The sequence below is a fragment of the Nicotiana sylvestris genome, chromosome 12 (genome assembly GCF_000393655.2).
Source record: "Nicotiana sylvestris chromosome 12, ASM39365v2, whole genome shotgun sequence".
Lineage (NCBI taxonomy): Eukaryota > Viridiplantae > Streptophyta > Magnoliopsida > Solanales > Solanaceae > Nicotiana > Nicotiana sylvestris.
The window spans coordinates 164,988,363-164,999,551 of NC_091068.1; the positions used below are offsets into that span (position 1 = coordinate 164,988,363).

Genomic DNA, 11,189 nt, shown 5'->3' on the forward strand with positions numbered 1-11,189 from the left:
GACAGAGATCAAGCCGGAGAGGAACTGCTGTCGCACAAAATGGCAGTCCAACTCCACGTGTTTCGTCCTCTCGTGAAAGACAGGATTTTTTACGATGTGGATCGCTGCTTGACTATTGAAGTGCAGAGGTACCGGAAGTGAGATGGGAATGGATAGATCTTTAAATAGGCGAACCAACCAAGTAAGTTTTGTCACCACACGTCACATAGATCGGTACTCTGCCTCGGCGGAGCTCAGGAATATGGAAGTTTGTTTCTTAGATTTCCACGAGATCGGAGAATAACCAAGAGAGATGTAAAATCCACTCACCGATCTCCGTGAATCCGGGCAAGTCGCCCAATCCGAGTCACATAAAGCCAGTAACTGAAATAAAGGTGAAAATCTCATGAAAAGCCCCAATCCAAGGTCCCTTAGGAGATAGCGAAGCACACGAAGTGCTGCATCTAGATGTGGTTGCCGGGGATCCTGCATGTATTGACTTAGATATTGCACAGTGAATGACAAATCTGGCCGAGTATGGGTAAGATAATTCATTTTTCCTAAAAGATGTCTAAAAAAGGTGGGATCTTTGATTGCATCTCCTGTTTTTGCTTGCAGACGCACTGTTGGATCAAGTGGAGAGGAAAGGGGAGTCAAATGCATAGAATTGAACTCCTGAAGCAGATCCAAGATGAATTTCCTCTGTGAGAGTATCAACACCTGGGGTTCTCGAATAACCTCCATTCCCAGGAAAAAAATGTAAGCTCCCAAGATCTTTAATCTTAAATTCCCGATGAAGAAAGTCCTTTAAAGCACTCAACTCTGTTGTAAAATGTCAGTAAAATGTTGTCGACATAGACTGCTACAATAGAAATAGATGAATCTGTTTTTTTAAAGAAAAGGGAGTAGTCGTTTAATGAATGAGTGAATCCCTTAAAATTGAGGGCAGGGGTAAGATTGGCATACCATTGCCTTGAAGCTTGACGAAGTCCATAAAGTGACTTCTTCAACTTGCAAACATGGGTAGAAGAAGGTGGAATAACCCCTGCTGGAAATCTCATGCAGACTTCCTCATTCAAGTCTCCATGTAAAAAAGCATTATTTATGTCTAACTGATATAGACCCTAGCCCTTCTTCACTGCAGTAGCTAAGATGTACCTAATGGTGGTCATCTTAACTACAAGTGAAAAATTTTCAGTAAAATCTATGCCTTCCTGTTGTATATCTCCCCTGATCACAAGCCTTGCTTTCAATCGCTCTAAACTCCCATCAGAATGCTGTATTACCTTGTAAATCCACTTACATGATAAAGCTTTCTGCCATGTGGCTGTAAAGCCTCAATTTCCTTTACCATTGCTTCCTGCCAACCTGGATGATATGATGCATGTCTAATAGGTTCTTGAATGTTAGATAGGGAGTTGAGCATAAGTTGATTAGTAGTGGATAGTCTACTGAAAGGAAAAGAATCTGGTGTGATAGTGGTAAGAAAACAGGAATTACTGACATCTGTTAGCTGGAGTGCATTGCATATGTAGTCTTTTAAATAGTAAGGTCAAAGGTGGGTTATGGGGGTCTGGTAGACTTTCTGATAAGTGTTTCCATCATAGGTTCAGCATTTAGAGAAGGAAAAATAAGGGAAGCAATGCTGGAGTTTGGTGTTCCGGTAGATGGTGAAGAGGGAAATGATATAGGTTCAGGGGTAGTGAACTGGGTGGTGGCAGGATACTGTGTGTTTGCAGCTGGAGTAATAGGAGTGGGAGATGAAGTAGGAAATGAGGAAATATGGGGGGGAGAAAATCATAAATGGGTGTAGGTGTATTTGCCGGTGTAGAATGAGAAAAAAGAAGATCAATGGGTTTAGTGGAACTTATGGAAGAAAAAGGAAAGCACTCCTCATGAAATACAACATCTCTAGAAACAAAAGTTTTAAGAGTTTTAAGATCAAGTACTTTATAACCTTTCTTATTGTGTGGATACCCCCAAAACACACAAGCTACCGCCCTAGGATCAAATTTTGTTCTGTGGTTTGGAGAAGTAGAGGCAAAACACAAGCAACCAAAACATCTAAGATTAGAATACTTAGGCTTGCACTTGAACAGAATCTCATAATGTGTCTTAAAATGCAGAATTCTAGAGGAAAATTTGTTGATAAGATAAGTTGCTGTAAGAGGACAATTTCCCCAATAGGAAATGGGCAAATGTGATTGATATAACAAGGCCCTAGATGTTTCCAGTAGATGCCTGTGCTTTCGCTCCACGGCCCCATTTTGTTGTGGAGTATACACACAAGTGTTTTGATGAAGAATCTCTTGTGAAGAAAAAAAACTGATTGAACAATCCCATTCCCCAATTCAAAAGCAGTGTCTGTTCTTAAAATTTTGACTTTAGAATGAAACGACCTCTCTACCATAGCTAGGTAGGATTTTACGATTGTAAAAGCATTAGATTTGGTACTTAGCAAATAAGTCCAAGTGGCTCTCTAAAATCATCAACAATGGTTAGAAAGTATTTGTATCCATCATACGTTGGACAACTATATGGTCCCCAAGTATCTACATAAATTAAATCAAACACTGCTCTAGTAGAGATAGAGCTTGAAGGGAAAGGGAGTTTAGATTGTCTTGCCATTTGACAAATAACACAAGGAATTGAAAATTTTGAACATGAAGAAGCAGAAATAGATAAAATATTCTTCATATTACTCAATGTCATATGGCCTAGTCTATAGTGCCATAGCTTCTCTTTTACATTGGAATCAAAAAAAGTGAAACAAGATCCTAAAACTGGAATGGAAGCAGACTTCCTTTTGGAAACAAAATTACTTCTAGACTTAGACAAACTACTGGAAACTGCTGATGTCTGTCTTGATTTCAGAATGTAGAGTCCTCCCTCCTCTTTACCAATCTCCATAGGGCTCTTCATTGAAGAGCCCTGCAGTAGAAAACAAGAAAAAGGAGTGAAAAGAACATATTGCTTGAAGGTTGAAATTGAAAGCAGTAATGGAGGTTCTCTAATAGTGCTCGAAGGTTCTCCAACAAAGACTGAAGAGCGAGTTTGAGACTTAGGTTAGGCAAAAGTGAAATGGAACCTGAATGAGTAACTCTAAATCTGTAAGAATTAGGTAAATTTACCATAACAGGTTTTGGCAAGGCTTTAAATTGTATGAAAGATTGTTTGTCAAGAGTCATATGCTGAGTGGCTCCACTATCTAAGATTCATTAATCGCTATTAATATTAATGAAATAAGCATAAGTGTTGATAAACTTTGTTATACCAGCACAACTGAGGTTTGTTGAAGCATCAGAGGTACCAGCTCCTTGTTGGCCCATTTTCACCTGTTGAAGGATTTGGAGTAATTCTGCTACATTTTCCTTGGTAAGTGTCTGGGCACCTGCCACATTTGATCCCTCTTGTTCATCTTCTTCAGTTGCATTAAAGGCATTATTTGCATGTATACCTCCCTGATACTTTTTCCAGTTGCATAGTTAGCTGCAATAAAGGAAGCAGAAACTCCTGGATGGACAGTAGGAGCATGAATCTCTTTGTTTTTGATCTTGAATCACAAGAGATTAGGCCGGACCAATAGATGGTAAAGGTGAAGACAATAAGATATTACTCGTAGCACCTATGAAACAATCATTCAAACCCATTAGGAACTGTAAGAGTCTCTCATCCCGATGCGCCTGCCTTAGCTCCACATTCACAATCACAAACACAAGCAGAAAAGGTATTTAGTGCATTAAGCTCATCCCACAAGCTTTTCATTTTAGTAGTAGGTTGACACACTAGAATTACCTTGCACCACTGCACTAAGTTCCCTTTGCAGCTGAAACAATTTGGCTCCATTAGTTTGACCAAATCTATCTTCCAGGTCAAGGTCCTTATCATTTTGAGAGTACAAAACATTTACAGCTATCTCCTTGGACAGAGAATTCAGCAGCCATATCTGCTTATATTCTTTGTAAAGCTACGTTGCCCAAGCATGCATAACTCATATTAATAATATTGTCATATTGATAATCATTTCGTTTTTATGTCCGTTTGCTATGAACCATTCCCATGGAAATAGTGTCAATTATTTTTCTTCGTTTCGTATAGCAAACATGAGATGGCTCGAAAATTTTGTTGTTGCGACTTTCGCAGAGATTACTTTACAATCTATGTTTTGAACTTATGTTGCTGTAAAGAACAATTACCTTCAAATTTTGGTTTAGTAAAGTAAAATACCAAATGAAGGTTTTCTGAGTAAATTTCATGGGTGGCTATTCAATTTTGTGTTCATTACCCAAAAGTCATTTTTATTTCTTTTGTTAAATAAAAGTCATTCAACTTTGTGTTCATTAATTACACAAAAGTAACTTTTCTTTCTTTTGTTGCACAAAAATTATTTTACTATGCTCTAGTTATCACAATAATCACTTTGACCAGATTTTACAAACCTTTCACCTGAAAAGTCTATTACACCCTTGACATTATAAATCCTCTCATTTTTGTAATACCTATATTATATTCTATATAATATACTTTTACCCAGTTATTTTACTTGTAAGTAAAATAACTTAATATTATTTTATTTATTATTTTTATAATATATTCATACATTTAATTTTTTTTCTTAATATTAATTTTCAAGATATATAAGTAGCATTATTAAATTTGTTACTGTGAACAAACCTCAAGTCCACGTTCTTAATCATGCTTAATAAAATATGTTTAATAAAAATTAAAAAATTAAAGCTCATTGATTTATCAGCCAAGTAATATCCATTAATTAATAAATAAAATACCCACATTTAGCAAAATGATACATCAGATTAATACTTTCAAATAAATAATAGTAACAAATAAAGTTTTAAAAACTTAATATTAAAAACAAATATATTTGAAACTTTTAAAGAAAATTATTGACTATAAAAAACTATCATTTGTTAAACAAATCTATTTTTATTATTATAAATAAATATTAAAAAATAAATAATTTTTTATCATTTTTATATTTAAAATATGTTCATGTTTGAATGTGATTAAACAATTGAGTGCCATGGAAAAATTAAATGTATGGATATATTATAAAAATAATAAATAATATAGTTTAAAGTTATTTTAATTATAAGTAAAATACCTAGGTAAAAATATATTGTATAGTATATAATATAGAAGATATTACATAAATGAGAGGATTTATAATGTCAAGGACATAATAGACTTTTAAAATCTAGCCAATGTGACTTTTGTGATAAAATAGAGCACAGTAAAATAATTTTTGTGTAACAAAAGAAAAGTAATTTTTGGGTAATGAATACAAAATTGAATAATTTTTTTGTAACAAAAATAAGAAAAGTGACTTTTGCGTAATGGACATAAAATTGAATGACCACCCATGAAATTTACTCGATTTCCCTCCTACCTTAAAGTGAACTTTTTTCTCCAATTTGTCTAGTTTGGTAGTCCTCCAATCTTATTTATAGGCATACAAACCTTCCTTACGATGTTATTATATGTGATGACCCAAAAGGGGGCATTTGCATCTATACTCGCTTTTTGTGTCATATTTTAACTTGTGTCCGCTTTGCAAAAAAAATTGCAAGCGTACCCGCTTTTTTACATAACTTCAGCACACGGGGCTGAAGTAGCAAAGGCAATCACGCAAAACTTCAGCATTCTAGTAGCCGGGTCTGAAGTTCAGCTCTAGAGCTGAAATTTTTGTGTTGTAACTGGGAAACATCAGCTCTAGAGTTGAAGTTTTTGTGTTGTAACTGGGAAATTTCAGCTCTTGAACTGAAGTTTTTGTGTTGTAACTGGGAAACTTCACCTCTAGAGCTGAAGTTTTTGTGTTGTAATTGGCTACTTTTAACTCCCTCTCTGTAATGCACATAACACATGATACTCATCTTCACTGTTATGTTAGCTTTAAGCTTTATTAGTCTGCAACAGAACTAGACACTTAACATATGGATTGCATCGCTAACAAAAGATTAACCAGAACTATAGCCAGTTATAGCAACCGAATCAGGATGGTTATAGACAGCAGCAGAAATGATCGAAAGCTCAAGAAATAAAGTGTGGTCACAGCTTCATTTAAAGCTAGTGGAATATAGTTAGCAGGTATTTAACTAACAAAATATACGGATAACAACAGAAATCATCAAAATTACAAGAAATATAGTGTGGTCTCTGCTTCATACAAAGCTAGTGGAGTAAGTAACATGATCAGACTGAAGTTTTCGACGCAAGACCAATAAAAAAAATAGGCTCTGCATTTTGTCTTTTGTTGAGAAGAAGAAAACGAAGGAGGAGAAGAAGAAGGGGAAAGGGGGCTGAAGTTATTCAAGAAGTGGGTACAAGTTAAAAGTTTTAAAAAAAATGGGTATAGGTTAAATGGGGGCGACCAAATAGGGCGTCCCGTGCAATTTTTACCCCAAAAGGCCATCTTGTATTTTAGAACTCGATTGCATGTTCCGAGGCCTTAAAAGCCTCATTTTATCTCTTCTCGATTTGTGTGCGTAGTCCGGCGTGTTCCTGGAAAGGCTTTATGTGAAAAATTGATGAAATAATAATTTTTGGCCTAAAAAGTTGATTTTAGTTGACTTCGATCAATTTGAGTAAACAAACCCGGACTCGTATTTTGACTGCCCCGGTGGGTCCGTATTAAAATACGGGAACTGGGCGTAAGCCCGAAATTAAATTCTAAGGTCCCTAACCCTAGAAATGAATTTTTGATGAAAATTATAAGATTGAAATTATAATGGTTTTAAGAATTTGGTTAATATTTGATCTTGTTGGTACCATGTCTGTATTTTGGTTCTGGAGCCCGGTACAGGTCCGTTATGATATTTATACCTTGTTTGTGAAATTTGGTGAGAAACGGGACTGATTTGACGTGATTCAGAACTTTGGTTGAAAAAAATAAAAGTTTTAAAACTTTCTTGAAAATTTCATGCAATTTGGTGCTAAATTCGTAGTTCTATGTATTATTTTGGTGATTTGATCGCGCGAGCAAGTTCGTATGATATTTTTAGACTTGTGTGCATGTTTGGTTTGGAGCCTCGAGGGCTCGGGTGAGTTTCGGATAGGCTTCGGGGTGTTTTAGACTTGGGAAAATGGTGGTTTTCTGCAGCTTCGGCAGTTGCTGGTTTCCTTCTTCGCGTTCGCGAAGCTTTTCATGCAAACGTAAAGTGTAATCTGGGCTGGGGATGGATTTGTTCATCGCGAACGCGTAGCCATGGTCGCGAACACGGAGCACCGGGGGGCTAATCTTCGCGAACGCGATCGGCATCACGCAAATGCGTAGAGTAAAATGGAGGTGGGATGGGAATCATTGAGTTGTTCTACGAGAACGCGATCCTAGGCTCGTGAACGCGAAGGTCAGGGGGACAGACCATCGCGAACACGTGCAACTCTTCGCAAATGCCTTTCTGGTCACTGTGCATCGCGATCGCGACAGGTCTCTCGCGAATGCGATGAAGACCTGTCTAGTGTTTTAAAACAGACTTCAAAAACGGGACTTCTTCCCAAATTTCATATTTCATCACTAGAACACGACCTAGGGCGATATTTGAAGAGGGAATTAAACACCAAATCATAGGTTTGTGTTCTTTAACTCGTTTTCTTCAATTTCCATCATCACCTATTGAATTTCTAGTCATAAATCTTGTTCTTAAGGGTAGAAAATTGGGATTTTGGGAGAATTGAGGATTTTGCAAATTTGAAAATTTAGACCTCGATTTGGGGTCAGATTTCAGAACTAATTACATATTTGGGCTCGAGGGTGAATGGGTTTTGGTCTGAACCTCGAGTTTTGACCAAGCGGGCCCGGAGTCGGCTTTTAACTTTTTGGGAGAAATGTTGAGAAACTTATAATTATGTATTGGAATTGATTTCTTTAGCGATAATTGATGTTATTAAGTTAATTATGACTAGATACGAGTGGTTCGAAGGTGAAAACTAGAGGAAAAACGATAATTGAGCTTTGAGTTGGCCGTTGGATTGAGGTAAGTGTTTTGTCTAACTTCGACTCGAGGGATTAGGGATCACTGACTTAATTTCTATGTGAAAATCCATGTGTGTGGCGTATAGGTGAGGTGACGAGTACCTATGCGCTGCCAATTTATCTGTTACTGTTCCCTTCCCGTTCTTAATATATTGTTCCTTGCCTTAATTGCTACCTGTTTTATTGATAGTTCCATGATTAGTTGCTACTTGTCGGATATTGTTTTCATTGTTAAGAGTATTGGAGATTACGTGGTTTCATTGCTTCATGTTGTTGGTTAAGCTGGTTATTAGTGTTCATTAGTATACTTTGGATTGGTTTCGCTGAGTAGTATAATTCGAGTGAAGTTTTATAATTTTACCGCTTTTCGTTTGTTTTAGTTGAGATTAAATACCGTGGGGAGTTTTGAGCCAAATTGTGAAATTTTTGTTCTTATTATGTGATTGGTACTGATATGGTGGGATCGGATTGCACGCCGCAACAGGAGAAATAAGGGTGATATATTAAGAAGGAATAAGAGTGAAATGTGGTTATATGGTGAGAGTGGGTTGCGCACCGTAACAGAAGGAATAAGGGTGATATATTGAGGAGTAATAAGGGTGGATTGTTATTGTACAGTGGGATCATATTGCACGCCGCAACAGAAGTAATAAGGATGGATTGATACGGAGTAATAAGGGTGAATGTTCATATTGTTACTGATTATATGGTGGGATCGAGATGCGCGCCGCATCAGTTTATTGTTTATGTATCCTTCTTCTGTTGTGAAGTTATTCTTTAGTTTTGTATCTCACTTAAGGATTGGTTATAGCTGAGTACTGGCAAGATATTTGAGTTCCGTATTCATTTTTGCCTCAAGTTAGTGTTTCATTTTGTTCCGTACTTCTTTTTCGCTTTATTACATACTGTATGCAGGTTATATTGTAACTGCCCCACCGTAGCCTCGTTACTACCTTGTCGAGGTTAGACTTGACACTTACCAGTACATGGGGTCGGTTGTACTGATACTGTACTCTGTTGTCACGACCCGGATTTTCCAGCCTCATGAGTCGTGATGGCGCCTACTCGTGAAAGCTAGGCAAGCCGAGTATTATAGATTCACCAACTCTTTTATTTAGCTTTTTTTAACAGTTTAAAACAATATACGATCGATAGTGAAATATTAAAAATAAATAAAAACATGTGAAAGACGTAATCTGATAACTTAACCAAAAACAAGTACGACAATACTAAGTATATTTTTACCCGGAACCGGTGTCATAATATTACGGACCAACTACGAATACTACAAACAATTGTCTGGAATGAAAGATACAATCTGTCTCTGAAGTAAATGAAAATAGAATATAAAGATAGAGGAGAACGCCGGGGCCTGTGGACGCCTGCAAGACTACCTCGGAATCTCCGACTGGACTGAAGGCAGCCACCCACAACTACGGTCCAAAAGCTGCCGCTCCGGGATTTGCACACAGTACAGAGTGTAGTATACAACCGACCCCATGTGCTGGTAAGTGTCTGGCCTAACCCCGACGAAGTAGTGACGAAGCTAGGACCAGATTACCAAATAAACCTGTGCAGTTATATTATATACAGCGAAAAATAAAATAGAAATAGACAATTAAAGATGGGATGGGGACATGCTGCGGGGAATATCATTTACCAACAGTAATTTAAGAGAAAAGCATAAAGAACAGTTTAAAATTCACAGCAAGAGAATAACGAAATCGTAACCTATCAATAAACACTTTTATTATCTATTGTTGCGGTGTACAACCCGATCCAAATAATAAAAATACTGTTGCGGCATGCAACTCGGCCCATATCATTTTCACTACTGCGGCGTGCAACCCGATCCAATTATATTATTGTTGCGGCGTACAACCAGATCCAAATATAATATTGTTGCGGCGTGCAACCCGATCCAAATATAACATTGTTGCGGCATGCAACCTGATCCACATATACAGTTTAACACCAATCACAAAGGGAGTCCCGACAAGGGAACAATAAAGAAACAACACTATCCCGACATGAGAATCGACAATATAAGTAAATACGTTCCGGCAAGGAAAAATCAGCTATAACCAAACTTGTTCCAACATCTAACTTCACAAAAGAAACCTTAACTAGCACTAATTCCCAACCATAAGCAATTTCCACGAGAATAATCAAAATCCTTGCTCAACACAGAGAATCAACAACTTAGGCATTCACAGTACTTATTAAGAATACAACAATTTCAATTTAAGACTCAAGGTCATGTTTGACACCAACGTATAGATACTCGTCACCATGCCTATGCGTCGTTCTTAATAAGTAACACGTAGCAAATAGGACACAACTCCCAATCCCTCAAGCTAAGGTTAGACCAAACACTTACCCCGAACTTTCACGGCCAACTCAAGCCTTAAACACCGCTTTTCCTTTAGAATTCGCCTCCAAACAACTCGTATATAGTCCAAATTGATTTAACAACATTAATAAATGCTAAAGAATTCATATCCAATGCTTAATTATAGGTTTTCTATCATTTTCTCCCAAAAGTCAAAAACTGACCCCGGGCCCGCTTGGTTAAAACTCGAGGTTCGGGCCAAAACCCGATCACCCATTCACCCACGAGCCCGAATATGTAATTAGTTTCAAAATCCGACCCCAAAACGTGGTCTAAATTCCAATTATTCAAAAAGCCCTAACTCTACCCAAATCCCCAATTTTATACCATTTAAACTCTAGATTTTTAGATAAAAGTTGATGAAAGACATTAGAGAGTTGAAAGAAATCAGTTAATGAACACTTACTTATGAATTGGGAAGAAAATCTCTTGAGAAAATCGCCCTAGGCCTTCTATCTTTATGAAACTTTGAAAGAGAAAATGCTGAAGTTTTGTTTTAAAAGACTCACTGGCCGGCTCTCGCACCTGCAGTCCTTAGGTCGCACCTGCGGAAAAACAAACCGCTTCTGCGGAAATGATTAGGCCCGCTGGGGCTCTATCTGCGAGGGGAGACCCGCTCCTGCGGAACCGCTTCTGCGAGAGCTTGTCCGCATTTGCAAGAGGCTGGACCGCACTTACGACCCATTATTCGCACCTGCGAGCTCGCACCTGCGGTGCTTGACTCACAGGTGCGGTTACACCAAAACTGATGCAACAGTAGTGATTTCCTAAGCCTAAACACCCCGGAACCTACTCGAAACTCGCCCGAGCCCTCGGGGCTCTAAACCA

At 37.7% G+C, this 11,189-nt stretch overlaps 1 protein-coding gene across 1 annotated transcript; it reads right to left on the reverse strand.

Moving 5' to 3' along the window:
* Window positions 1–201: 201 nt before the first annotated feature.
* LOC138884061 (uncharacterized mitochondrial protein AtMg00810-like) lies at window positions 202–1,333 on the reverse strand. The gene is made up of 2 exons (XM_070164801.1): window positions 1,266–1,333; window positions 202–784 (listed from the first exon to the last, which is right to left on the reverse strand). The coding sequence occupies exons 1-2, from the start codon at window positions 1,331–1,333 to the stop codon at window positions 202–204; spliced, it is 651 nt and encodes a 216-aa protein (XP_070020902.1).
* Between the last annotated feature and the right edge of the window lie 9,856 nt (window positions 1,334–11,189).